The sequence below is a fragment of the Cucurbita pepo genome, chromosome LG01 (genome assembly GCF_002806865.2).
Source record: "Cucurbita pepo subsp. pepo cultivar mu-cu-16 chromosome LG01, ASM280686v2, whole genome shotgun sequence".
Classification (NCBI taxonomy): domain Eukaryota; kingdom Viridiplantae; phylum Streptophyta; class Magnoliopsida; order Cucurbitales; family Cucurbitaceae; genus Cucurbita; species Cucurbita pepo.
Genome location: NC_036638.1, coordinates 8,340,963 through 8,367,440, shown reverse-complemented (window position 1 = coordinate 8,367,440; position 26,478 = coordinate 8,340,963). Strand labels below are relative to the sequence as shown.

The following is a 26,478-nucleotide window of genomic DNA, read 5'->3' as shown; positions in this document are numbered from 1 at the left end:
ATAGCCAATTACTATAACCAAAATGTTTACAAGTGTATATCTCATGCTCCCACGCTACAAAATCTCTTACAAAGTCCCCTATTGCCTCTAAATAAATACAAAATGACAATGACTCCACGTCTCAAAATCGTTTACAAATGGCAGGATCATCGAATACTAAATCACAGCGTAGATCCAAAATGTTCCGAATGAAATTAGTTTTGGTTGAAGCTTTCACAAACTTTATATCTTCGCTGATAGATAAGAAATTCAAATTCATACCTCAACAAAAATATTCCCAAAGTAAACACAAATACACACAGCAAAATCTGAGGACATGTATTTATTCCATTTCGAGGCAATAAATAATCAACTAGGCTGTATGTATGCCAACAATTATTATCATCATGATCCTTATCTAAACTAGATCTATTCTGCTTTAGGATCTGATCGGATTTCCAACCTTCTAGCAGAAAAACTGGCTGCTGTTTCACCCCCACATAGCAGCACTAAGCTAAAAACCTTCATTTGAGAAAGTTGTAGAGAGGGGAGGAATAAGGAGATTGAGATAGGATTTCCCTATCCAAATCCCACCAAATTTGGTTCTGAAGCCTGAAAAATCAGACAAAGGGAAAGAAAATTTGACAGCAAATGACTGTTTGAATGACAGTAAAGTAAGAGTTTAATCGTACTTCGGCAGCAACAGGACACTGTAATTGAGAAATACATAAAGGGTGAGGCCAATGTGATGTGATCATGCAACAGCAATTGTCAATGTTAAAAAAAAAAGAAAAAAGAAAAAAGAGGGACAGAGAGAGAGGGATCACACTGTTCAGCCACCACCTGAAACGTCACCTCTGATTTAGACAATTCCCAATGGTTGATAACAGTGCAGCCTGAGATGGTTCAGTTTAACACAAAGTTATGCAACAAATTCTGATGCCTTAACTACAGAGAGAGACAGAGAGAGATAGAGAGTCAAATTCATTGCTCTGAGGTTTTTGCGTGATTGAACAGTATAATCAAGATATGAACTGTTAAGCTTGATTGTTTAAATCAGCTTCCAAGAAAAAAGATAATAAGCTAATAGGGTATTTTGTATTAGTGGATACCATTTTCAAAAGCTTGGCCTCATGGTATTCATTTCAATGATGAGCCACTACCAGCAGCGCCCTCCACCATGGCTTGTCCTAATGTGCCCCTCTCATTCTGTGAAGAACCTATTGCTGTTTTTCCACCATACACTTTGCTCACTGGACAAAAATCTTACTTCCTCTGCTGAATTGTTTCCTGTTTCTTATCCATTTCTCTCCTTGGTGGAACTTTAATGATGTGAGCTGGTGGGGTTTAAAAAGGAAAATTATGAAGTTTATGATTCAGGCATTCATGATCTAATAAGAATATATCATTTTCAGGTACTTTGGCTCCTCCAGCTTCAGCATGTGTATGCGGCGGGCAGGGAGTAATTCGTTTCATGAATGCTAATTTTAACAGGCACTGAGAACACTCCGGATTCAACCCATGGTAGAAACTTGAAATAATCTTATTCTACTACTGATCTCATACAAGCTCAATGCAAAGACTGAGGATTAATAACAAAACTAGATAAAAGGAACTAGAAGTTCTTATCAGAGAGTTCAAAGATTTATCCTCAATGGAGTAGGTTGTCTATAGAGTTAGCAATGGACTGGCATGATGAAGATTCAGCTCTCAGATGTGCAGTGTTGCAGGGAATATCTTCAAGGTTACTCAAGCAAGGATTATAAGGACTGCCAATTTGCAAGTCACTGAGCATCTGACGAAGATCAGAAGCTTCTTCCTTGAGCCTGGCATTCTCCAAAAGAACCTTTTCATGGCTATCGGATACATGGTTCAATTTGTCTATCAGTTCATGGTTCTCGGTGCGAAGCCGAAGAACCTGAGACCAAAGCTCATCAAGGTGCTTCTGTTTTCTCATCCGTGATCTACGAGCTGATTCTCTATTAGAGATCATTCTTCTCTGCTTTCTCTCATCAATAATACTCTTCTGTTGTTCCTCTGCATCATCAGATGTTGAGTTGTAGCTAAGACTTGAGGATTGTGCAAGGAATTCGTGGCTGGGATGAGGAACATGAAACATCGGAAGGTTGCCTAAAAATCCATTGAAATGATGGAGGGTCTGAAAGCTGTTCTGCATCATCCCAATGTTTGAAGGAATTTGAAAAGAGTTTTCACCTGGAATCATACTTGGTAGTGACTTCAGGGAGTTTGTCTAGCAGATTAGTGATGGTGAGGCAAGGAATAAGAGCAGGAGGAATGATGGGTTTTATAGGATGATAAAGCTGGAAAAGTGGGTCAATTCAGCAAAGTAAAGCTACAGTTGTTAGGAGGCTTACATGAGCACAAGGCTTAAACAAATTATTGGCGATGACCCTATTAGTGTGCAGCTCTAGTGCTTTTATATGCATTCAATGTGGATATAAACATATATGCTCATAAGTGATAGAAGAAATCATGCCGTGCGTGAAACAATTCAAAAGTTAAGACTAATGGCGTTAAAGTCAATCCCAGGTAAGAAATTTTCCTTTGGCTACGAACCATAATGCATTAAACTCAAGCAACCAATAATACCTTAAGAACCAATGACGCAATGAAGGTAAACACAAAAAGGCAACTTCTCAAGCAACCATTTTCAAGTTCTGATAACCAATTTAATTAGACTTACTGATGACTCATTAAGCACTGAAATATTGGGTTGGAGGGGCCCATTTACCTAAATCACAGCTGCATCTATTTCTGTGAAGCATTTCATCGAACACCTTGTCTGTGAACCATATGCATAACCATACCGATAATCTGGCTTCATATTGATTGGCTCTGGTTGCGTTTTCCATTTTTGTTTCATTCACTTGCCTGCGTCATTCAACAAATATTAAACCTTCTTCCAACAAAGAAAAAAAAAATTGGGTTAAAAAGTCGTGCCAATCTTCTTCCTCTCCACCAATTTAGCCTACTAAAAGCCAACAAGTCGAGAAACTCCAAAAGGAACAGAAAGATTGCTACAAATGTCATGAGCCCCAATGTTATCCAAATGATTATTTAAGTAAACAGCACACCTAACTCAAGCTTTCCCGTACTTGGTAACAATAAATTATTCACATACCTTTCCATTTGCTATCTAATCTTTCCTCTTCTTTGCGCTTCTTCTACCTGAAACCCACTTGCAAATTAGTTTAGTTTATAACAAGATTAGATCCATCACCTAAAATACTTTAATTCGTAGAAAGATGAACAGAATATTTAATTCGTATCATACACTTACCCAGCTTCTTTTCCTCCTTTTGGCTTGCAATGAAAATGAAGTGGATAAGAGCGTGGGAGAAGGATTAAAGTTCAGTGTCACATCGAATCCAGATGTAAGAAGAAGAACTGAATTGGAGGTCGTAGTTCCCCAATGAAGATGTAGTAATTTAATCGATTGTCTTTTCGTTTCCTTTTTAAAAACTAGAAAATCAGCTTCCAACTGCATTTGGACAAACAAAATGAAGACAAGCGGATTTCAACTTTAACATCAGTTCCATCCCCTGCCCCCATGGCTTCCGCTTCTCTCGAAACTGGTCTCCTCCGCCACCACCTAATGTTTGCTCTTTTGCTTCCTTCCGCCGCTAATGGGATCATACGGAAAATTTTTCGTTCAACCGTACGAGATTTTCAAAAATAAAATAATATATAATTAAGTTAAATGTTAAATTAAATAAATATTTGTAAAATTTTAGCTTAAATTATAAAATAAAATAAAAAATCAAAATTCTATTTTATCGTCAATTTTATTTTCTTTCATTTATTATTTTTTTTCCAACCCTAGTTTCTTAATTTACTTCTCTATATGTTTACTTCATTCACCGGGATTGTTCTGAAATTAATTTTAAATTTCACCCGCTATAATTAAAAATTTTAAAGTGGAAGGACATAATCAAAACAAGTTCGTCTAACAACTCAAGTTCATCGTTAGCCGATATTATTTGTTTCGGTCCATTACGTATCGACGTCACCCTCTTCGCTTTAAAGCTCGTGTAACAGCCTAAGCTCACCGTTAGCAGATATTGAAAGCTCGTGGCATAGTCCAAGCCTACTACTATCAGATATTGTCTTCTTTAGCTCGTTATGTATAGTTGTCAGCCTCACAGTTTTAAAACTAATGTAACAGCTCAAACCCACCCCTGTCAAATATTATCCGCTTTGGTCCATTACGTATCATCATCAACCTCACGATTTTAAAATGCATCTATTAAGGACTGCTAGTAGATATTGTCCGCTTTGACTGTTTTGTTTTTAATAATTGAATTAGTTAAAAAATGCTCTAAACACAAGGGGCATGTGAATCTTGAAATAGTCAATTGTACCACAAAATATGACTGCAGAGGTCTATGATCAATGTACCCACTTTTTATTTTCCATGATGAGACCACCAATTTTCTCCCCCTTTTTAAGGTATGCATTAACAACTTGCACACTATATTGTTACACCGCTCCTTCAGGCAGAGATGTTCATTTAATACATGAGATCGAAGTTAGTCTGTTTCAAAAAAGTAAAAAAAAAATATACTTAACCTTTTAAAAAAGTTAAAAAAAATATCTTTCAACTTTTAAAAAGCATTTTAAAATACCATTTTCCAACCTTCCATTAATACCCTTAAACTTTATTTTTAAAATACATTTACGGTTAGTACCATGTTTCAAAACTACTAATGAACTTTTTCAAAGTGAAATTAAAACATTTATACATAATCTAGGAGGTGTCAATCGATGGTTTTCGTCTATACATTAAAGGTAAAAAGAATTTAAACATTTTTTTATTTATAAAAGTAAACCGTGTTAATATTACTAACTCGAAAATTATATTTTTTTAATTATTTTTTAATTGAAGAGTATTAGTAAAAAAAATTATAATTTAAGGATTTTTCTTGCCCACTGTTAAAAGTTAATTGAAAGATATCTTTGAAATAAAATATTAATTATTTTTTATTTTTTTAAGTTTAGAGTATTATTAAAACTTTTAAAAGTTTAAGGTTATTTTTTAAATAAAATATAAAATTTAAGAATATTTTTATTAATTTAATAAACTATCCGTGCAAAACTAAATCTCTATAATTTTTTTTTTTTTTTTTTTTTTTTTTTTTTTTTTTTTTTTTTTTTTTTTTNTCCCCAGGGAGGACCAATGAATTGAGCTAATATCTGAGAGCAAATGCGGGAAGAGGGCGGGCGTGGCATGAAGTGAACCCCAATAAGCGCGGTGCCCTGTGGGCAGCACCCAGCCCACGGCTCCTCTCTCACTCCCCTATTCAGTGCCAATAATTGAGGAAAATAAAGGACAATCTTCATCATTGACTTTGACTCAAATCAAACTCCATTTTTATACTACACTTTCACACACTTACTTCTATTAAACCAATCATTTATCAAAAGTTGTTAATCGAACAAAACTCAAGTCTACCGCTTGCAAATATTGTCCACTTTAGTCTGTTATACTATGCATTGTTATGAGTCTCACGGTTTTAAAACGTATCTACTAGGGAGAAAAAAGTAGTGTGAGATCTCAATATTCTCGATACACACCGACACAACTAAGTCAAAGACATAACTCAGTGATACCACTTATTAAGGACAACGACCCTCACATATGTCAAGAATCATATGATATGCGATCGATGATCGCATTTCAACCATATAAAAGGAAGGGTGGTGGTGGTGGTGTGGTTGAAAGTGAAATTGGTTGAAGCTTATGATTTGAAGGAGGTTGGGTTTAGGGTCGAGTGGCAATGGCAGCCACAAACAAAACGTACGAACAAAGCCCTGTAACTACGTCCACTGTCTCCACTTAAACAGCTCCCTCCACCCTCCTCCTTTGACTTCTTCTTATCCTCTCCTTTCTTCTCCCTTGACTTTCCCATTTTTCTTCTTCAAAGACCGTACGGACTACTTTATTAATTTTTTTTTTTAATATATGAAAATTATTATTAATAAATACTAATTTCTAATGTATTCGACGTTTATTAATAGAGAGCTATGTTGTGGTAGTCTCTTTCGATAATGAACGAGACGAGACGGTTGTGCACGTGTGTACGCATGGTGTTTAAAGTTAATGTTAAATAATATTAAGAAATATAATATAAATGAGTGGATATGGTGTTTGAGTTTGGTATTTATAAGTAATATAATACAAATCTACCTTAAAAAGCATGTTTGGTTTTTCACTTTGCTTTCCCACCAATGTTGGTTAAGGTTTTAATCCACTACCGTTTGTGGCTGAGGACATCTTATTTATTTTTCCCTTTTTGTGCGTACACGTAGGTTTGTCCATATTATATATATATATATGTATATATTATTAATGATGAAAAGAAGAAGGATCGTAAATTTAGAAGTACAATACAAAAACGGATATGAACCAGCATCAATCATGCAATATAAAGTTCAAAGAAGATAAAGAAGAAAATGTTATTCAAATTATCACAAACAATTCACGTTAAGAATCAAATTTTGGGTGGATCATAATTTAAAATTATAGTATTTCATTAATGTATTCAAGATTTTTTTTATTTAATTTAATGTTACATTTACATGGTGGCTAATTATGATTATAAAGTATGAAAATTACAACTATTGAATGTCTCAAGTAAGGTTAAAAGTATTCATGTTCAGGCTATATAAAGTCATGTGCTTAAATTTTTTTTTACAATTACATGTACTTTAGATTGCATGTTTAGAATCATTCAGACTTGACTTGATCGATCTTGATTGTAAAGTGATTCAAATATCAAAGAAGTTCTCTGGCGTGTAGATATTTGATAAACAAAATAGTGATTTCTTATCATTAGGGCTGAGTTTCTTTGCAATTCTACGTAGTTTAGATCGCATATCAAACGTACAATAGAAAAAAACAAAATGAATATATCTGAATAGTAATCGATATATACTTTTTTACTCGAATTGAAAAGTTGAAAAGTTGAAATCGCAATTGTAGGTTGAACTTGGTTGTAGTTGGTGATAAGCTATAAAGGGGAGGAGCTTGTTGTTCCATTGGCAACCATTAGAGGTGCCACACAATGATAAATCTACATCCATCTAGCACAATCATCAATTATATATATATATACTCATAATTTTAGTATATAAAATATCTTAGTCTTTTGATGGTACTCTTTTATCTTATGGGCCAGTGTAGGGAATATGGAGTTTCGGTCCAATATGAGCCCAATTCGTAGAATTTTTTAATTTTATTAGTTGCAGCTTAAATTTAGTTTAGATGAGTGTTAAAATTTTAATCCTGAATTTTAGAAATTTTATAAAGTTTTGATTGAATTATTTAATGTTCAACTGAGGAGTGTCGTAATTTTGGCGCCTCTGGTTAATGGCTATGGGCTTTGGTTGTGAAGAGATGGTGATCGGTTTGAGCATTCAAGGCTATTGGATTTCTCTCGTCATTGGTTTAGGAATTTCCTGCACTTATTGGTCATGTTTCCTAATCCAGCGTTCGATCGGAGGTACTTTTGTTTTGCTATTTTCGATTTTGATTTTAAGCTCTAATCGGAATCGTGTTCCGATTCTTATCGCCGTCTGTTTTATCTGAATCTTGGAGAGTAATTTTGATTTCGATGGTAACGAAGATGGAAAGTTGGCTTGATTGCTTGTTTGTTGCTTTATTTCTGTTTCGAATTTCACCGGGAAAAGATCTAATGCTCTTGTTAATTAGAACTCTGGTAGATGAAAGGGAAGGATATTGCGAGAAAATAATCAGATGCAATTGAATTTGAGGAATTCTGTATTTAGTTTTTCTTTTTCTTTCTCGAGTACACCATTCCACGGATCCCATCCGGATCCGCGACGAAACCTAGAGGCCTGTAGAACCCTAGCACACGAGGCTCCGAATACAATGCGATATTGGAAATGCCTTTACGCAGCAGGTCCTCGATAATCCTCTCGATCACAGCCTTCCCTAAACCAAGCCCTTGGAAGGATGGATCCACCACCACATCCCATATAATCGCGTTGAACACGCCGTCGCCTGTAGCCCTAGCGAACGCCACCGGCCGTTGCGTTTTACTGTATTGGATCCAGAGCAAGGCGTCCGTATTCTCCAACGCAATCCTGATCTTGTCCGGATCGCGCTTGGGGAATCCGACGGCGGCGAAGACCGAGTTCAGGTGGTCGAGGTTGAGGTCGGAGACGGTGCGGTGAAGCATGAAGCCTCGGGATTCGAGATCCTTGTCGGAGACGCTGTAGCTAGAATTCGCCGGCGACGCTTGGGCGGAGACGGCGACGGCGACATTCCGTGAAAAGACGGAGATGGGGTTAGTGAGACGAACAGAGCAGGAGAAAGGGGCGGAGTTGATTGCAGGGAGTAGCATTGTTTGATGAAGTTAAGTTAGAGAAGAAGAGGACGAATCAATGGGAGAAGTGAAGGTTATCTGAACTAGAAACTTTGATTGGTGGAAGGGACGCCATTAAAGTGTGTTCAGAGAGAGGGTTGAAACTTGTGGTGGTAATGGAGGCTTCGTATGTAACATCCGGAGCAGTCATTTGGACATGAACATCCTTCTTGCTTTTCTTCCACGGATAAGTGGGCCTCTCATTTTGGACGTGGAAACAATAATCACCGCTTGATTGCAAATAAAACCTTCCTCTTTCAAAAGTGGTTAAAGCAAAGATCTGATCCCCCTTCAAAACTACCTTTTTTGTAACTTTTTTAAAGTTCATTCTTGAAATAAGGGTTGAAAAAATAATAAAAATTCCAAGATTTTTTATTGCAAAAGGCAAATATTCATCAAAAAAGTGAAAACGGTTGGAACCATAGTATATTTTAAAGCAAAAAACAGGTAAAAAGTTGGTGAATTTTGCATAATAACTCTCAAGCATTGGAGCAAAATTAAGTTGAGTAGAATGGGTTAGAGGGCGATGAAGTTTTTTGAATGTGATTTAGATTCTTAAGTAAGCTTAAGTTTAGTACACCATTTAGTGTGTGAAAAGGTGGCCATCCGTTTGGTATTGGTGACTTGCTCTAATTCTGTGTTTCTTTTTGGGTTTTGTTTGGGAAGGAAGACCCAACAACCAGACCAATATTGGTTGTTGCATCCTCTCTTGACCTCAACAAATGTCCCTCCAAAACTGCTTCCTTCATCTTATAAAACTTGATGCCCATTGCCAATCTGACAAAAAAAAGTAGCTAAAAAACATGGCCATTGATTCCTCTCCGAGCCTCGATTATGGGCTGATGCTGCTGCTACTTTCTGCTTTCTTCGCTCTGAGCCAGAGCTTGTATGACACAGGTGACCCCCCTTTGACGTTGGATTACTATGCCAAAACTTGTCCTAATGTGTTGCAGGTTGTGCGGAAAGAGATGGAGTGTGCAGTGCTTTCTGACCCACGTAATGCAGCTTTTGCTGTCCGATTGCACTTTCACGACTGCTTTGTCCAGGTTCCTCTCCTCATTCACTTCTCTTTTATATTGCTCCAAAACATCTTTTTTCTCTTTATACCACACTTACTTTGCGTTTCAAATTGTTTCTTGTTTCCCCTTGGTTTTCTGCTTTTCAAATTTACATTTGATTTTGAAAACATGTTAGAAAGGAAGTAAGCAACGAAACCAACAAGGATGCAAAACCAAATAGTAACCAGAGTGTTAGATTTTGTTGTTTGGAACTTCAGGAAAGATTCTTACCAAAGGGAAAGGATTCCACACCCATAGGGTAACCTAAGTCTTCTTTTTTCCTGGTCTATGTATTTCTTAAAGTCTTTCTCTTAGTTCAGGTGTCATATTTTATTCGTGAAATCACATATCGGTTGGAGAAGGGAACGAAACATTCATTAGAAGGGTGTGGAACCTCTCCTTAAGCAGACGTGTTTTAAAAACCTTTAGGGGAAGTCCAAAATGGGAAGCTTAAAGAGAACAATATTTGTTAACGGTGGGATTGAGCTGTTACAAATGGTATCAGAGGCAAACACCAGACGGTGTGTCAACGAAAATGTTGAGCTCCGAAAGGGGTGGACATTGTGTGGTGTGCCAGCAAGAACGTTGTGCCCTGAAGCGGGATGGATTGTGAGATCCCATATCGATTATTGGAATGAAACATTTTTTATAAGGGTGTTGAAACTTCTCCAGAGCAGACGCTTTTAAAAATCTTGAGGAAAAGTTCGAAAGGAAAAATTGAAAAAAGACAATATCTACTAACGTTATACTTGGGCTGTTACAGTTTTTTTAGTAATCGAAAACATAAGCGAGATGTTGAACTAATTGTTATGATTTGAAGTAGGGGTGTGATGGGTCAATTCTGCTGGACGACACTATAACACTACAGGGTGAAAAAAAGGCTTCCACCAACATACACTCCCTCAAAGGCTATAGAATGATGGATAGGATAAAGAACAGCCTTGAATCAGAATGTCCTGGGATTGTTTCTTGTGCTGATATACTCACTATTGCAGCCAGGGATGCAGTGATTCTGGTATTTGTTCTTAGAACCATACATATCATCCACTGTTCTTAAAAGCTATATTGCTAATGATGGGATTGTTCGTTTTGCAGGTGGGCGGCCCTTACTGGGAGGTCCCTCTTGGAAGAAAGGATTCCACAACTGCGAGCTATGAACTTGCAAACCAAAATCTTCCCTCTGCCAATGAGGGCCTTCTGAGTATCATCTCCAAGTTTCTTTATCAGGGCCTCTCCGTAACCGACATGGTAGCTCTATCAGGTATTACTGATGATCTCTTGAGGTCGGAGGTTCAAATATTCATATCTTTACATTTTTGAGCTCGTAATGTTTTTCAGGAGCACACACGATTGGAATGGCGAGGTGCAAGAATTTCAGGGAAAGGATTTATGGGGATTTCGAAGCGACTTCGGATGCTAACAACCCGATTTCGAAGATGTATATCGAAAAGTTGAGGTCTATATGTCCTCCAATTGGGAAAGATGCAGAGAAGAACATAACAGGAATGGACAATGTGACGCCAGAGGTGTTTGATAACTCCTACTTCCAGATGTTGATGAGGGGAGAAGGGGTTTTGAATTCAGATCAGGAATTGTATTCCAGCCTTCTGGGCATGGAAACCAGGGCGCTGGTGAAGAAATATGCCGTTGACCCACTTGCTTTCTTTCAGCAATTCTCTGATTCCATGGTGAAGTTGGGAAATATCACCAACTCTGATAGCTTTTCGAGTGGGGAAGTTAGGAAAAATTGCAGGTTTATCAACACATGAGACGCGGAAATTTCAATGTATGCTTTTTAGCTCACGATTTTATGACGAGTAGATTTTGTCCTTGACTCGTTACGTGTCGTCGTTAGCCTCACGGTTTAAAAAAAACGTCGTCTAGGGAGAGGTTTCCACGTCTTTATAATGAATGTTTCGTTTGATTCTCCAACCAATATGGAATCTCTAAATAACGAAATATATTATTATATTCGAGACGCAATAGGCTAGATGATAAATAAGTTTTAAGTAACGGAGACTATCAATAAAAGCGTGACAATAAATAATGGTGTTCATATGACTTTGACTAATCCGCACTACTCAATCCAAATCATAAAAGTTGGTTGACATTTTTTTATCGGGAGTTCTAGTCCGTTGGTTGACATTTTTTTATTGAGAGTTCTAGTCCAAGCCTACTTTACTTTAGATTATTAAGAAGGTTAAAAATATTTGACGTTTGTAATCGGTTGATTTGTGAAGATTTGATCTTCGAACTATATTAGATTTTAGTTTTTAATATGAGTGAATAAGTAGAATTTTTAATAATTAGAGAAAATAACAACCTCACAACTCAACTTAACTTAAGCTAAAATAATTGGTTGGGTTAGATTGGATTGTAAACTCTATTCGAATTGGTTGGGTTAGATTGGATTGTAAACTCTATTCGAATTCATCAGGCTACGGTCTTTAATGTTTTCAATGTTTTCAAACCAAACTTGTATATACCCTAATAAAAAAAATACTAGATTTTTTAAAAATTACATATAATATTTTTAAAAATTAGATATAATTGAAAGTTTTTATTTCCGTATCAAATTGATTTTTTTAAAAAATAAAGTTATAATACTTATGCATATTATAAAATTTGATCCGTTGGATTTGAATTTGATATGCTAATTATTCTCTTCTAAAAAATAAAAAGATTTAAATTTAATTAGTGTTAATATCAAACGGGCCAAAAAAAAATCTTCCATCCATATAATCTCCAGATTTAGTATTTTCCATTAAAAAAAATAAAGATTTATAACAGATTTTAATTTCAAATATTTTAAATTTACTAAATCTCAATTCTCAAGATATTTATTTTAAATTCCAGGAGAGATAAATTAGAAACTTAACTATTTTTTACTTAATTTTTAGAAAATAAAAATAAAAATAAAACATTTAGTATGAAAATCACAGTACGTTTATGAAATATAGTAATTTGTATAAGATAATAATTGTTTTTATTTCTTTTCAATTCTTTATTCATTTTAATTATTAAAAAAACAATTAAACTAAATTATAAAAAAAAAAAAAAATATCATGCAGTCTTTAATTACTTTATTATTATTTTTTAATTCTATTGGTTGCGTTTTCCAACGATTGTAGGAGAGAAACACTCAACCGTTTTTACAGATTAATTTCAATAAAGACAAAATAATACTAATAATAATAATATTAATTAATTAATTAATTTTTAATGCAAATATATTTAAAATTTTCCACATTTTTAATATTTTTTTTTAAACAACTCAAATTGAACACTTTATCCATAATATTTAATTTTGCATGGATTATTGACCACAATTCTATTTTGACCATGATAAGATCAATACAAAATATTAGAGTTTTTTTTTTATTATTAAATATTTGTCAAATTTTTACTAGTGGTCAGTAAATAAATAACTATATTACTCTAATTCTACATTTTTACTGAATTACTTTCGATTAAAATAAAAATAAAAGAATGGAAATAAATATTTACAAATATATAAATTAAAATAGTATTTAAACATGAAGAAAGTCAAAGTTTAGTAAATATATGAAGGTGGATGATGTTTGACTTTCGTTAGATTGGAATGATATTAAAATCAACGCTTTGAAATTGATGAATTAAAAAAAAAAAAAAAAAAAAAGGAAGTGGGGGTATTTTAGTCCATGCTGCAAATATTTGATTTAATTTCATATTTGAAAATTACATTAAATATGATTTAAAGAATTGTAGTCAAAAGAAACCAAACAATTTGAAATAAATAAATACTTTAATTTGGAAAAAATAATTAAATTCAAAAAAACATAATGTGGTTATGAGTAGTTGAGAGTATATTCTCTTTCAATATTCCCTTAGAAACACTAATTATTAATTCACTAAAGTAAAAGAATGGTTCTTTGGTTGACTTGATCGAATTTGCACTGGTATTGTGTTTTGCCTGACTTGATCGAATGAAATGATACCAAGAACAAAAGTGGTACTAGGTTGAGTGGATACCCATATTTATATTGTTTCATCCGACAACAGTGATCGACTTCATGAGTACGATTAGATACCCTGATTAACCATAGCCCTAATCGGAATCTTATTTATTCACTCTTTGAGTAGTCGATTAGCTCTTGCTCGACTAGGGCTTCCATTTCTGTTTTCATATGTGCGGGTTGGATAGGCTTAGGTCTATCGGCTCATCAGGTTGGGTATTTTATTAACTATANTAATTACTATGAGACATAGTGTACCTAATGTTTGTTTCTAAATTAGTTATAGAAACGAATATAAGGGAATACATTACCCACCCTCGACTCTAGCTATGATTCTGACTCATACCCACCCTTTATCCCGAACTACAGGCATGCATTAATGATCCACGTTAATTCAGGGTTGATATCTAGTTGGTCCAAGTTTCAACCTCGAATTTCAAAGATCAAAAATGCATTTTTGTGGACAAATATTTAATCGTCAACCTAAATAAAGCTTTACTAATTAAGTATATATTATCGACAATATTAGAGTCCAGATTTCCCATTGTTTACAACTAGAAGAATTGATATTCGACCCACTTTGAAATTACAGTGATCGGACTTCGTGTTCAAACTTAGACAAAGATGATAGACAAAAAGACCAAAATACCCCCATAAAAGATGAAAATAGAGAGGAAATGTTTTACATGGATGGAGTGGTTAGGTAATTTCAGTTAGGGTCCTTCCATTATTTCACCTTTCCAAATCAGTCCTTACTCCAAAATTATGTGCCGCGGTCAATGGATAAAAGTGTTGGGATTACAGCTTTTAAGTGGCTATGAAGTCAATATTTTTATTTTGGGTTTAAATAAATAAATAAATAAATAAATGAGAGAAAATTTATATAAATATTTAATTTATTCATTTTTCAATTATATCAAAATTAACCGAATTAAAAAAAAAAATTCGAATACAAAATATCTCAACAAGAACCTCACGAAACTCCTATTTTCTTGGAACGATAATATATTTTTTTTATTAAAAAAATGAAATTTAATGAAACGAAAATAAATAAATATATTTTAAAAGGCGGAATGTGGATCCCGATCTGATTGATTTTCTTTTTCTAGATATTTACGAGAATGGATAGAATTAATTAATTGAGAAAAATAAATGGTAAATCTTTTTTTAAAAAAAAAAAATTGATTGAATTAAAGTTATCCAAAATATTAAATAAAAAAATAAAAAAAAATAATAATAAATACCCTTCTCCGTTCTCCCAGTTTTCCTCTCCTCTGAGAGTCCTTTTTTCTTGCTTTTCCTTGAAGAGCGTCTGCAGATTCTCTGGAATTCGCAGTTCCCAAAACTCAAATAAAAGAAGAAACGGGAAAAGGGTATCAAAAAAATCCCACGAATTCGAGCTTCTGCTTCTGTTCTATACCAAGAAACTGGAGCCCAAAACCAAACATTATATAACCGACCTTCCTTCCTTCCAGGATGAAATTTGCCACCAGCCTTATGAACTGCGGCTGTGCTCACTTGTGACCCATTGTGATCACGAAACTCACTCTTAAACCGGTGAGTGTTTTCGAATCAAATGTCGAGAGATGGATATTGGGTTCGCACTCATCTTGCTTTCCTTTTTTTTTTTTTTTTTTTTTAAATTCCGGTTTTGTTTTGCTTCGTTGTCGTGATTCATGGATGCTGATTTGTTTTCCAATCGTTTTATTGTGTCCTTTACTTGGGTGCATTCTGTCGTAGTCGAATGAGTGGTTGTAAGTTAAAGCAGAGTCATTATGATTGGTTTTGTTCTTGTATGATTGCGTTTTCTGGGACGTTCGTTTCTTTTTTTTCCTTTTGATTTTTGTTAATCTGCTATCTGGGTTGTTCTTATTATGATTGATTTCGACGTATTTTCATCATTGGAGAGGGGAAACTTTGTGATTTTTGTTTAATTGTCACACTTGAAAGCGTTTGGTTGGATTTTACTCGATTGCTCTGTTTCGTTTTATTGTGGTTCTGGAGAAGTAGCTGGGTTGTAATGCTTTAACTTAACTTAGAATTATGAAATTCAATGACAACCGAGAAGATAAGTCGAATAAGCTGCCTTCATCATTGTGGATCCTTTCATCCCTTGTATTTAGCAGCTTCATTTATTTCTGGAATGAATTTTGTTTCAATCATTTTTCTGTGGTTTGAAAATGTACTTTGATCAATAATGCTCTCAAGATTCCCCCTGAAGAAAAGATGGAAAGAAGCATTGCCTGTACTTTGATCTATAATTCAGTCATTTTCTGGCGCATAAAGTGTTGTTTGTTCCCTTGATCATTCACAGTTCTATTATCTGGCTGCATTTTTGTGAGGGAAGTAGCACCCCAGCTTAATGGCTCAAGATCATTCTAGTTGTGAATTTCATCAGAAACGAGCTGGTCTACTAAAAGACCAAGTGAGGTTGTTTAAGAGGAAGGATTCTGACCGCTATGAAATAGTTTCAATCCAAGATCCTTTGTCGTTTGAGAAAGGGTTCTTCATAGTTATTCGTGCCAGTCAGCTTCTAGCTCAGAAGAATGATGGAATAATATTGGTTGGTTTAGCTGGTCCATCTGGGGCTGGAAAAACTGTATTTACAGAAAAGATTATGACCTTTATGCCTAGTATTGCTATCATATCCATGGATGATTACAATGATGCAAGCCGAATTGTTGATGGAAACTTTGATGGTAAGCACATTTAGTTTATCTGAACTCCCGCTCGGTTGGAGAGGAGAACAAAGCATTCCTTAGAAGGGTGTGGAAACCTCTCCCTAGCAGACAGAACCTTGAGGGAAAGTTTCCCAAAGAGGACAATATCTACTGGCGGTGGGCTTGAGCTATCGGCGAGCAATAACTGGCTTCCCTATTCTATTTCAGATCCACGTTTGACTGACTACGACACCTTGCTCCAGAATGTTCAAGATTTAAAAGCAGGGAAGCAAGTCCAGGTCCCAATTTATGATTTCAAATCCAGTTCCAGAGTTGGATACAGGTTGGTTAATCTTCTCAGTATTAAACATAGCATACGATAAGTAATAAGATCATTGCCTTTGTAGTTATATCTTATGCGTTGGTTCATGACACAAAATGAGTATTTGAGACATTCTGTCGTCCTTTGCTGGCATTATAGGACCATTGAGGCTCCCAGCTCAAGGATTGTGATCATTGAAGGAATTTATGCTTTAAGTGAAAGGTTGAGGCCCCTATTGGACCTTAGAGTATCTGTTAGAGGTGGAGTACACTTCGACCTTGTGAAGAGGGTGTTACGTGACATCCAACGTGCTGGCCAAGAACCAGAAGAAATTATTCATCAAATCTCTGAAACAGTTTGTACTCTCCTGCTGCTAAGCATTTTATTACACCATCTCCAGAGTTATCTAAGTAAACTTCATTCCCTGCAGGTGTATCCAATGTACAAGGCTTTCATCGAACCAGATCTTGAAACTGCTCATATAAAAATCATCAACAAATTTAATCCCTTTACAGGATTTCAAAGCCCCACATACATTTTGAAGGTTATTATTCATTTGGCCCTTAATGTTCTTTCAAATGCCACTTTTTCTACATTGACACAACCCCTTTTCACTTTGTCTCTGTAGTCAGCGAGAAAGATAAGAGAAGATCAAATTAAGGCTGTGTTATCTGAAGATCATATAGAACATAAGGAGCAGACGTATGATATATATCTGTTGCCACCAGGAGAAGATCCAGAGTCTTGTCAATCATATCTAAGGATGCGCAATAAAGAAGGAAAATACAGTCTCATGTTTGAGGTTGTTCATACTTTCTTGTGTTCTTGGCATTGTTCTTCTTTAGTTTTGTTTAGATTCCAACTTACATTTATGATTTGGTAATTATTGAACCTTACAGGAATGGGTTACTGATAATCCATTTATCATATCTCCAAGAATAACTTTTGAGGTCAGTGTGCGGCTTCTAGGAGGGCTGATGGCCTTAGGATACACAATAGCAACGATTCTTAAAAGAAGCAGCCATGTATTCTCAGATCAAAGAGTGTGTGTGAAAATTGATTGGCTGGAACAATTAAACCGCCAGAATGTTCAGGTACTTGAACAGTATGAATGGTGGCTTGCCAATGGGCATGTCAAGTACTGAGCTTCTCACTTGTTGGCGAAACAGGTACAGGGAAAAGATCGTCTCGTCGTTAAACACGTAGCGGAGCAGCTGGGATTGGATGGTTCCTACATTCCTCGTACCTATATTGAACAGATTCAACTGGAAAAGCTTGTAAATGAAGTCATGGTATGAAGTCTTTGTAAGCTCTGATTTACTTGTATTCAATTCTTTGTCATCATCATGTCATTTGCAGGCTTTGCCTGATGATTTGAAGTCTAAACTCAGTCTTGACGAAGATTTGGTTTCAAGCCCCAAAGAAGCACTCTCTAGAGCCTCTGCTGATAGAGTTTCGTTGAGAAATAGGAATCTCAAAAGGTTAGAATGTTCAAGCTTTTTATAAGCTCTTTGAGAGGACTTTCTTGCCTAGTCCTATGTCTAATGCGTGAAAACTTGTATTGAGCAGTGGCATATCTCGGTCATATACAACCCAAAGGGAGAAAAAGATGACGGGATATGCTTCCAACCACCAGAGATTTGTTGACAGAAACTCGGAGTCTCCGGCAATGCTTGCAAACCAGGTACATAAATGAACCGAGACTAGAGATACTCAGTGTTGTTTGGGTTGTGGAAGATGAGTACTCTTTATAACATTACTTTGGTTGCAAACCAGGGAGCCATGACTCAGCTTTCTGAACAAATTTCATCACTAAATGATCGGATGGATGAGTTCACAACTCGAATTGAGGAGTTGAATTCAAAGTTGAGTTTCAAGAGGAATTCACCCAGCCAACAGAACATGAATCTCCAAGCAGAAACGTGTAATGGCTCTGTGCCAACTTCTTATTTCGTGTCTGGATTGGGTAATGGTTCCTTGACTGGATCCATTATGCCCAATTCTTCATCTTTCTCCCAGTTGGGCAAGGAATCTCCTTTAATGGATGAGGTAAGTGGCTTGTCATTCTGCTAAGCTATGTCCTGTCCATCACTCATATATATGTTCATGACTTTCCCTGGCTTGTTGTTGTTGTTGTTCATCTCTGTGATCAGATATCAGGAATTGCGAGGGGGCAACGACAAGTTATGCACCAACTAGATTGCCTGAGCAATCTCGTCCGGGAACGCGAAAGCGGGATCGAAAGATCTCGTCAAGTAAGAACAAAGAAGAAAACCATAATGCCTGATCCTGAGCCTCTTACACTTCCTCTCCTGTTGACCATAGCAGTTGGTGGTGTAGGAATTTTCTTGTACAAGGGGCTCTTAAGACGTAACTGATTCCCTCCCTCCCTCCCTCCCTCCCTCCCCTATCCCTCAACTCATTCAATAGATTAGAAGCTTTTCATCACTTCATTATTGTCTTCTGCTTCGGCTTCCACAAACTGTGTTGCAGTCATCGCCCTTCGACACCGGAAGGACACAGACGACGAATCAATCTCGATGATCGAGAACGGTATCGTTTAGAGAGATTCTGAAGGCAGCACAGAAAAGTTTGAGCTTTCAAGATCCTCTGAGTTCTACTTGAGAAAAAGGGTGTAATAAACTACTTTTCAGTTTGTGGGGATGCCTCATTCATTTCAGTTCAATAACATTTATATCTTCTTGCTTTTTGTTTCTAACGTCCCATTGTCGTGTGTCATGATCGCACTTAATTTTGCAATAGATTTAGTGATTCCACGGGCAAACCACAATTAATAAGAACTTTCCAAAGAAATAACCAAGTAGCCCCAACGAAATCATTAGGTGAATAGTGTAGTTTCGTGACCAATTCAGATACTGACTAAGGGTGAATCGGTGAGTTTGAAGAGGTGAGTTGTGTGCTGCTACACAACGAATGAGATTTCAAGAATCGGTTCATGTTCAGCCTAATCCATGACTTTAAAACCACACTGAACAAGCCTCACATCTGCCTTGGAACAAGAATGAAATTACTTTTGGTTAAATACAAAATTTTAAATAATTATTATAAATTTATTTTGGCCCTTGTAACTAATTAGTATGAAAATAATTAAATTTTAAAAACGTAATAATTATTTTAAAAATTACCACAATATTAATTAAATTTAAAATAGAATAAAATTTTAATTAAAAAAAAAAAAAAAATTGAATTTCCAGTTACAACCTACACCGAACGCGGCGTCCCTTTCAGTGAACAGAAACCCCTGCCACTGCCCACTCCAAACTTTTGCGTATGTTTATCATTTTCTTCAATTCTCTGTTTACGCCGTCCTTCCTCCGATCATTTTCGAACTGAGAGCTGCAGCCGACCGCAACGCCGCTTTTCCGCCTCTTCTCTTCTGATCCTTAACTCGCTGGTGGGTTTTATGAATTTTGTAGTCCTCGTCAGTTTCCTTGCTCTCCAAAACTGTGTTCTTTGGTCTGAATTCGGAAGTAGTGTGTTTTTTATTTTTCATTTTCCTTTACTGCATGAATGCCCGGGTGGAATAATTGTGTTATTGCAGTTTCTCATCGTGTTCTTGCTTCAATTGCAGATAGAGAGCGAAATTTTTAAATGGGTGACATTTTGGGCATGGATCATTTAAGCGATCTGCCTCAGAGCATTATAGAATGCATTCTCACTAGGTTACCGATTAGAGATGCCATTAGAACCAGTATTTTATCTAGGAGATGGAGATATAAGTGGAATACCCTTACTCAACTTGTGTTTGATGATGATTGTGTTGCCATGTCCAACGATGGAATTTATGAAGACCTTATATATTTTATCACTCATGTTCTTTTTCTTCATGAAGGTCCAATTCACAAGTTCCATCTTTCTGCTACCTACTTACAGAATACCCCAGATTTAGATCAGTGGATGCTTTTCCTTTCAAGGAAGGGCATCAGGGAATTGATTATTGAATTGGGAGACGGTGAGTGGTTTAGGGTTCATTCTTGTCTTTTTAACTGTAGTAAATTGACCCTATTGGAGCTGTATCGTTGTGAATTGGATCCACCTCCTACCTTTAAGGGATTCTTATGCTTGAAAAGCCTAAAGCTTCATCAAGTTCTGATTGCACCCGAAGACATTGAAAGTCTTATTGCTAATTGTCCACTCCTTGAGACTCTGGCGCTTTCCTACTTCGATAGTCTAGTCCTTAATATCTGTGCTCCCAATCTCAAGTATCTCTATCTTGAAGGCGAGTTTAGAGACATATGTCTCAAAAACACGCCACTCTTGGTTGCAATTTCGGTTGCATTATATATGAATGATGATACTGAGCCCTTTGGTGACAATTCTGATTGCAATTTTGAGAAGTTTTTTGGTGGGGTGCCTTATCTTGAGAAACTTACAGGGCATGTTTATTTCACCAAGGTACGATTGTTCAAATATATTTATTCCTTTGATGATCTGTACTTCTGTTGCATAGCTTTATTTATAACAGTTGGTTTGAAGAATTAAATGTGACTCTCATACCCCCCCTCCCGCTCCCCATAGTATCTGAGTATAGGTAATAGTGCCAGAACTCTACCGGTTTCACATATCTATTTAAGGAGTATTGAACTGCACCAAGTCAGTTTTGAAGATATGAATGAGATACTTGTTGTGCTTCGCTTGATTACCAGCTCTCCGAATTTGGAGGAGCTGCATGTTTCGGTAATTGTTTTTTTTTTTTCTTTCCATTCTTACCGTTTTTCTCTGTGGCTCTGTTCTTGAATCGGTGTGAACGTTTAAGTTATATTTTGATGAAGTTCGGAATGGTGACATCATTTTCTACTTGCTTTCAAACAGGGCTCCTCAAACCCTGTGGCTGCTTCAGAAGCACCTGACTTGGACTTTTGGGAGAATGAATGTCCTTCGAACTGTACATTTGGTAAACTTAAAGTTGTGAAAACGACAGATATGTCTGGTGTACCACACGAGATGGAATTTATTAAATATTTGCTTAGGAATTGTCCGGTGCTTGAGACAATGAGTATCAGACCTTGTGTCTATGTTACAGATCGACGGTTGAATATGTTGATTGAACTGTTAAGATTTAGGAGGGCTTCACCTCAAGCAGAAATTTTGTTCATCCAAGAATAGTTGTTCTAGTAATAAAGCTCCTTTTTCATTTTATACCTGCATTAATATATAATTTTCTTCAGTAAATAGATAGCTTTATTGCAGCTTTTATTGATATCACTTGTGAAATCAAGAACGAGTGGTATGACCCACTTCTGTTATATGATATGTGACATTCCTTCTCTTGTCATTCTGTCTTGTCAGCTGCAAGATTCTTTACGACACATCATTATGAACTCTATATTGAAGCATGTTCAATGATATGCCCTTACTTTCTCACAAGGCTGAGTTGAGTATCCCCTTCGAATATTTTTGGAAACTATCTTATAACATTGTATGTTATAGGTGACAACAGAAATCTTTCAAAATATTGAATTAGTAGAGAAACCCGGGAGTGGTTTTTCAGTTCTTTTCTTGAACTAGCAATAATATTTTCAGTTCAAAATTGCTTCTGTTTGTTTGATGAATCTTATTGCCCAACCATGGTCTCCTTTAGAGATTGAATTACCAGAAAATGCAGGAGCAAAACTCAATCCAGTATTACTATTACGAGCTCGAGAACTCGGACTGTACAATTACGAGTACCTCCACCAACACAGAAGCCTCAACATGAGGCTGACATATGACAGATTCACTTTGATAATATACAGGAAAATACATGCTGGGATTCTTTGTATCAAAGAAATAAGAACTGTATAACCATCATCTTGGTCCAGAAAGCTCCATGGCTTGTGCAAGCAAGGAAGAATCATCTGTAAGATCAGAATATTGCCCGGAAGAGGAGAATTCGTTGACTCTGTACCTGTTTGCATCTGCCCTCTGAGAAGCTTCCCATTTCTCTGCAAGTCCATCCCCTTCAAGCATTCTGACCACTTCAGACATCTTAGGTCTGGTGGTTGTAAGGTACTGCGTACATAAGAGAGCTACTTGAACCATTTCTTCAAGCTCGATCCAGTCGTAAGTTTTCCTTAGATCCTTGTCAACTAGTATTTCAAGCTTCTTTTCTTGGTTAATTTTCTTTACCTGCAATATATTAGAGTTGATATTTGACATCTCTTTCATGTATGGAATACAGCAAGTTTTATTTCAGGTGGCTCACCCAATCAAGCATGGCTCCTTTCTGATTAGCAGCTTTTCCAAATTCAAGAGCTCTCTGTCCAGTGATCAGCTCAAGAAGAAGGATTCCAAATCCAAAGACATCAGTCTTCTCAGAAGATTGGCCAGTGGAGAGATACTCAGGAGCTATATGGCCAACAGTTCCGCGTACAGCAGTTGTCACATGTGAATCTCTGTGATCCAACAGCTTTGCCAGTCCGAAATCTCCCACCACAGCCTCGCAGTAATCATCAAGCAATATATTTGCAGCCTTAACATCCCTATGTATGATCTTAGGGTCACACTGCTCATGCAGATACAGCAACCCTCTTGCTGCACCCAATGCTATTCTTTTCCTCGCGCTCCAATCCAGAGCTGGCTTTGCTGTTAATGGAGAAAAATCAGTAGCCATGGTTAAAACCTTGAACCAAACATGTCGTTTTGTATTGTACCTTTGAGACGGGATGCGACACTGCCGTTGGACATATAGGGGTAAACCAACAGTCTCTCTGAGGTTGTCGTACAGAACCCGTAAAGACGGAGGAGGTTCCGGTGCACAGCTAGGCTGATCATCTCAACTTCAGTCTGGAATTGGATTTCTCCTCTGATAGCATTTCCATCTTTTAGCCTCTTCACAGCTACAACTGTACCATCTTGAAGGTACCCTTTGTACACATACCCAAACCCACCCTTTCCCACCAAGTTTTTACTGCTGAAGTTATTTGTGGCAGCTTGAAGCTCTCTGAACTGGAAAATCCTTAGGTTCCCAAGGCAAACTTCTTCAAATCGTTGATCTGAAACTTTAATGAGCTTTTCTTAATATCAAAATGTCATTTGCAGTAATAAGCTTATGAAATGACAGACCATTAACATCAAAGAAAATCTGCTGGTTGTGTCGTTGCCTCCACCAAATAAAGCAGCCTAACCCAACAGTCAGCAGAACAACGCATCCAAGGCTTGAGCCAAAAGCTAAGGCTAATCTGTGGCTCTTGGATCTCCCAGAAGGTGCTGCTTGGACATTGTGAAACACAAAACAACTTATCTATAGCAAAGGAAAAAACCATGACTTTCAAGTTTGAAACAGGACGAGAGTGGGAAGTTTGATTACTTTGAGGCGTATCGACTGGAAATAAGAGAGGTGGAGCAGTGCCATTGCAGCTATGCTCGGACCCAAGCGAGCAAATGAGCGAATTCCCAGCAAGGCTTTGTAAATTCAACCATAAAATCAATAATCTAAGAACAAGAAAGCTCTATGTATACATTTATTTAGTTGAACAGTAACTTACTTGTAGGTTTTAGGTAGCAATCTGGGCAATGGGCCACTCAGATTATTACAAGACAGATCCCTGCAACAATTTAACCCCATGAAAAACGGTACAGTTTTAAAATCTTTGCCAAAAGATAAGTGCTTACAGCAATGCCAGCTGAGTCATGTTGGCCAAAGATGAAGGAATAGCCCCAGAAAGACTGTTATTATTTAGCCTCCTAATCACAAACAAAAACAAAAATATATGGATTTTCTGGTTGCATCAACAAAGTTTGTTTCTTGAACAATCTTACAGATATTGAAGACTCTTAAGATGGGAGAAAGAAGTGGGAATTTGTCCATGGAAGGCATTGCTTGAAAGATCAAGAGTGGCAAGGCCAGGTATGTTCCCAAGCTCCATTGGGATTGTTCCTGATATATTGTTGTACTGTAGAAGCCTGTAAAAAANAGAACAGAGGCTTTTCATGGAGATGAAGAAGATGACTACTCACACCGACTGAAGATTTGTCAAATTTCCGACGCTCGGCGACAGGGTACCCGACAAGTTCTGACTAGGAGCTCCTCTGCAATGAATAGTTTCATTGGAGCAATCAGTAAGTGAAACTTTTGAATATTTGTAGAAATTGTTTTGGAGATTTGTTGTTACAAGGTAATGACGAGTTTCTGTGGAGAACAGGTGATCATGGTCCAGCTACATGGATCCACAGCATTTTCATCCCAATTAAGAACAGAATGAGGGTCTTTCAGAGCAGCTTTGATGGCCATCAGGGCTTGCACTAAAAGGGTAAAAAATTGATGTTTAGATGAATATGAACACATCCAAGACGAGATAAGAACACTTCCATTAACAGTACCTTCATAGTTGACACCTTTTGCAGTAAGCAAAGCATTTACAGAAGAATTCCCTAAGCAAAACAAGAACAAGAAGAACAAAATGAAAAGTTCTTGAAGCATTCTTCAATGGCGTTGAAGATGGAAGAACTTGACTCTGGTTTTATGAAGGAAGCAAGGTAGAAGATGATCTGAAGTGCTCTAACTCAACCAACTCTCAACTGATCCCTTTGTTGGTGAGTTTTTCTCTTTCTTTTTATATGTCTTCTTGTAAAGTTGGATCAGAACTGAGATGGTTTTTTGGTGGTAAAAAGGGAAGCCAACATGCCTCCAGTGCCTCTGAAAAGAATATGGAAAAGGTAACCAATTTGTAGATATACTTTTAAACACTAAAATTCCCTTCAATCATGCTTGAGTTTAAAGAGAACAGCATGTGGGAATTCCCGAAATTTAAAATATTCTTTTACTCGACTTTAGTTCTCACGTACTTTACCAAATATTCGTCTTAATTATTTAACTCATAACGTTCTTGTTTACGTCATATGATTGAAGCTAAAACATCATCGTATGCTTATTTGTTTTCGCACTCTGGACTTCGGAGTTATCAAACATTCTCTCTCACTAATTCTCATTTGGCCACCAAATTTAGTCGAATTGGATTAAAAAAAATATATATATATATAGGGTTTAAAAATATCTTTCAAATTTAGTCCAGAGTCACGTCACTGTCACCACCACAAAAGCCCTAGTATGCTCGATACCGAACCTCTTATAAAACCCTAATCGCAACAACTAGATCCTAATGTTTTGTTAGGGCTGAAGTTGGTAGGCTTTACTTCCACCCACTTCTTGCTTTGCAACAGAAGAGAGTAAGACATGCAACCTAAAGTAAAGCATTGGATATTAAAAAAATTAAAATAAATAAAAAGGTAATTTCTATTAATTATTGGTTCCTTTTTATTTCAACAATTTCTACAAAACCCTAATCATATTGTCTCTTTAAATATCAATAAATAAATAAAATATATAAATTCCTCTGCTTCTGAATTTCGGCATATTTTCTTACTATTAATTATCTAAGGAATGTTTTTTTTTTTTTTTTTTTTTTTTTTTTTTTTTTTTTTTTTTTTTTTTTTTTTTNAATATATATAATTAAGAAAAATTTGAAAGTTATTTCTTCATTATTAATAAATATATTTATGGTGCTGTATTTTTAATACTAAAATAGCCATATAAATGTAACAAAAATGAAATAAAATATGCATACATTAATGATTTTATAATCATATTAATCAATATCTACCTTATTAAGGAGTTTTGCTTTTATAGTCGTTTCAAAATTAAAGGGGAAAGGGAGACAACCTAACTGTCTTTTTAAATTCTTTTGTTGAGATGTGACAAAAGGCACGACTTTATTTTGGATATAAAAGAAATAAAATAAAATAAAATCACATTTTTACACTCATCTAACTCAATTATTAATTTATATTGAATCTATCTCTTGGAAATCAATGTTTCATTCACATTTTTTCATAATAATTTGATTTAAAAAAAAAAAAAAAGTTAAATTGGAAAGAGAAAAATAAATTTAAAAAATTGTCATAAAATGTGGCTGCTGGGATTCGAGCCCAGGTCTCTACGGCCACAACGTAGAATTCTTACCACTAAACTACAGCCACTTTAATGTGAGGGTTTACCGCGTTTTTAATTTATTTAATTAATTCTTTACCAACTCGGAGTCGGTTAACCTGGAGGAT

At 36.1% G+C, this 26,478-nt stretch overlaps 6 protein-coding genes, 1 long non-coding RNA gene and 1 other non-coding gene across 19 annotated transcripts; 4 read left to right on the top strand and 4 right to left on the bottom strand.

Moving 5' to 3' along the window:
• Positions 1-300: 300 nt before the first annotated feature.
• LOC111789358 (basic leucine zipper 43-like) lies at positions 301-3,644 on the bottom strand. Of its 7 annotated transcripts, XR_002814331.1 has the most exons (6): positions 3,281-3,644; positions 3,122-3,168; positions 2,732-2,871; positions 1,092-2,193; positions 823-875; positions 301-689 (listed from the first exon to the last, which is right to left on the bottom strand). XR_002814331.1 is itself a non-coding variant. In XM_023670111.1 (4 exons), exons 2-4 carry the CDS (start codon positions 3,127-3,129, stop codon positions 1,631-1,633), a joined length of 711 nt encoding a protein of 236 aa, XP_023525879.1. In that variant the 5' UTR covers positions 3,130-3,168; positions 3,281-3,644; the 3' UTR covers positions 301-1,630. The 7 variants fall into 7 exon arrangements, 2 of the variants coding, with proteins under 2 accessions (XP_023525879.1, XP_023525904.1); XR_002814329.1 differs by having other exon boundaries at positions 807-2,193; XR_002814330.1 differs by having other exon boundaries at positions 823-2,193.
• A 3,638-nt stretch (positions 3,645-7,282) lies between these two features.
• LOC111807106 (peroxidase 11-like) lies at positions 7,283-11,281 on the top strand. Of its 2 annotated transcripts, XM_023692691.1 has the most exons (5): positions 7,283-7,502; positions 9,341-9,433; positions 10,269-10,460; positions 10,541-10,706; positions 10,784-11,281. In XM_023692691.1, exons 2-5 carry the CDS (start codon positions 9,356-9,358, stop codon positions 11,212-11,214), a joined length of 867 nt encoding a protein of 288 aa, XP_023548459.1. In that variant the 5' UTR covers positions 7,283-7,502; positions 9,341-9,355; the 3' UTR covers positions 11,215-11,281. The 2 variants fall into 2 exon arrangements, with proteins under 2 accessions (XP_023548459.1, XP_023548451.1); XM_023692683.1 differs by lacking the exon at positions 7,283-7,502 and having other exon boundaries at positions 9,191-9,433.
• LOC111807119 (serotonin N-acetyltransferase 2, chloroplastic) lies at positions 7,740-9,173 on the bottom strand. Its single transcript, XM_023692701.1, has one exon. The coding sequence runs from the start codon at positions 8,364-8,366 to the stop codon at positions 7,785-7,787; it is 582 nt and encodes a 193-aa protein (XP_023548469.1). The 5' UTR covers positions 8,367-9,173; the 3' UTR covers positions 7,740-7,784.
• Positions 11,282-14,703: 3,422 nt separating the features above from the next.
• LOC111791644 (uridine-cytidine kinase C-like) lies at positions 14,704-19,130 on the top strand. Of its 2 annotated transcripts, none has more exons than XM_023673055.1 (12): positions 14,704-14,997; positions 15,755-16,139; positions 16,329-16,443; positions 16,582-16,777; positions 16,853-16,966; positions 17,051-17,224; positions 17,322-17,516; positions 17,592-17,714; positions 17,782-17,903; positions 17,992-18,106; positions 18,199-18,471; positions 18,576-19,130. In XM_023673055.1, exons 2-12 carry the CDS (start codon positions 15,803-15,805, stop codon positions 18,798-18,800), a joined length of 1,989 nt encoding a protein of 662 aa, XP_023528823.1. In that variant the 5' UTR covers positions 14,704-14,997; positions 15,755-15,802; the 3' UTR covers positions 18,801-19,130. The 2 variants fall into 2 exon arrangements, with proteins under 2 accessions (XP_023528823.1, XP_023528833.1); XM_023673065.1 differs by having other exon boundaries at positions 14,704-15,037.
• Positions 19,131-19,679: 549 nt separating this feature from the next.
• Positions 19,680-21,885, top strand: LOC111776341 (F-box/FBD/LRR-repeat protein At1g13570-like). The gene is made up of 4 exons (XM_023655774.1): positions 19,680-19,837; positions 20,015-20,838; positions 20,962-21,120; positions 21,256-21,885. Exons 2-4 carry the CDS (start codon positions 20,035-20,037, stop codon positions 21,547-21,549), a joined length of 1,257 nt encoding a protein of 418 aa, XP_023511542.1. The 5' UTR covers positions 19,680-19,837; positions 20,015-20,034; the 3' UTR covers positions 21,550-21,885.
• Positions 21,886-22,027: 142 nt separating this feature from the next.
• LOC111776280 (protein NSP-INTERACTING KINASE 1-like) lies at positions 22,028-24,861 on the bottom strand. Of its 4 annotated transcripts, none has more exons than XM_023655696.1 (11): positions 24,745-24,861; positions 24,537-24,666; positions 24,382-24,453; positions 24,184-24,327; positions 24,037-24,108; positions 23,910-23,969; positions 23,732-23,826; positions 23,488-23,634; positions 23,076-23,423; positions 22,628-23,007; positions 22,028-22,551 (listed from the first exon to the last, which is right to left on the bottom strand). In XM_023655696.1, exons 1-11 carry the CDS (start codon positions 24,842-24,844, stop codon positions 22,231-22,233), a joined length of 1,869 nt encoding a protein of 622 aa, XP_023511464.1. In that variant the 5' UTR covers positions 24,845-24,861; the 3' UTR covers positions 22,028-22,230. The 4 variants fall into 4 exon arrangements, with proteins under 4 accessions (XP_023511464.1, XP_023511480.1, XP_023511471.1 ...); XM_023655712.1 differs by having other exon boundaries at positions 23,076-23,417; XM_023655703.1 differs by having other exon boundaries at positions 23,488-23,631.
• On the top strand, positions 24,584-25,192 carry LOC111776413. Its single transcript, XR_002812249.1, has 2 exons — positions 24,584-24,674; positions 24,769-25,192. It is a non-coding gene; the product is annotated as an uncharacterized LOC111776413 (long non-coding RNA).
• A 1,136-nt stretch (positions 25,193-26,328) lies between these two features.
• Positions 26,329-26,400, bottom strand: TRNAH-GUG. The gene has a single exon. It is a non-coding gene; the product is annotated as a tRNA-His (tRNA).
• Positions 26,401-26,478: the final 78 nt, after the last annotated feature.

Coding starts and splice junctions, on each gene's coding strand:
- LOC111789358 (XM_023670111.1), bottom strand. Junction 2,194..2,731: donor TAGATGCAGCTGTGATTTAG/GTAAATGGGCCC, acceptor GTATGATTCCAG/GTGAAAACTCTTTTCAAATT.
- LOC111807119 (XM_023692701.1), bottom strand. CDS start 8,366: ATGCTACTCCCTGCAATCAACTCCGCCCCTTTCTCCTGCTCTGTTCGT.
- LOC111807106 (XM_023692683.1), top strand. CDS start 9,191: ATGGCCATTGATTCCTCTCCGAGCCTCGATTATGGGCTGATGCTGCTG. Junction 9,434..10,268: donor TTCACGACTGCTTTGTCCAG/GTTCCTCTCCTC, acceptor GATTTGAAGTAG/GGGTGTGATGGGTCAATTCT. Junction 10,461..10,540: donor CCAGGGATGCAGTGATTCTG/GTATTTGTTCTT, acceptor TTCGTTTTGCAG/GTGGGCGGCCCTTACTGGGA.
- LOC111791644 (XM_023673055.1), top strand. CDS start 15,803: ATGGCTCAAGATCATTCTAGTTGTGAATTTCATCAGAAACGAGCTGGT. Junction 17,517..17,591: donor TAAACCGCCAGAATGTTCAG/GTACTTGAACAG, acceptor TTGGCGAAACAG/GTACAGGGAAAAGATCGTCT. Junction 17,715..17,781: donor AGCTTGTAAATGAAGTCATG/GTATGAAGTCTT, acceptor TGTCATTTGCAG/GCTTTGCCTGATGATTTGAA.
- LOC111776341 (XM_023655774.1), top strand. CDS start 20,035: ATGGGTGACATTTTGGGCATGGATCATTTAAGCGATCTGCCTCAGAGC. Junction 20,839..20,961: donor GGCATGTTTATTTCACCAAG/GTACGATTGTTC, acceptor CGCTCCCCATAG/TATCTGAGTATAGGTAATAG. Junction 21,121..21,255: donor TGGAGGAGCTGCATGTTTCG/GTAATTGTTTTT, acceptor GCTTTCAAACAG/GGCTCCTCAAACCCTGTGGC.
- LOC111776280 (XM_023655720.1), bottom strand. CDS start 24,844: ATGCTTCAAGAACTTTTCATTTTGTTCTTCTTGTTCTTGTTTTGCTTA. Junction 24,109..24,183: donor CTTAAGAGTCTTCAATATCT/GTAAGATTGTTC, acceptor GTTTGTGATTAG/GAGGCTAAATAATAACAGTC. Junction 23,827..23,909: donor TTGCTACCTAAAACCTACAA/GTAAGTTACTGT, acceptor GAATTTACAAAG/CCTTGCTGGGAATTCGCTCA.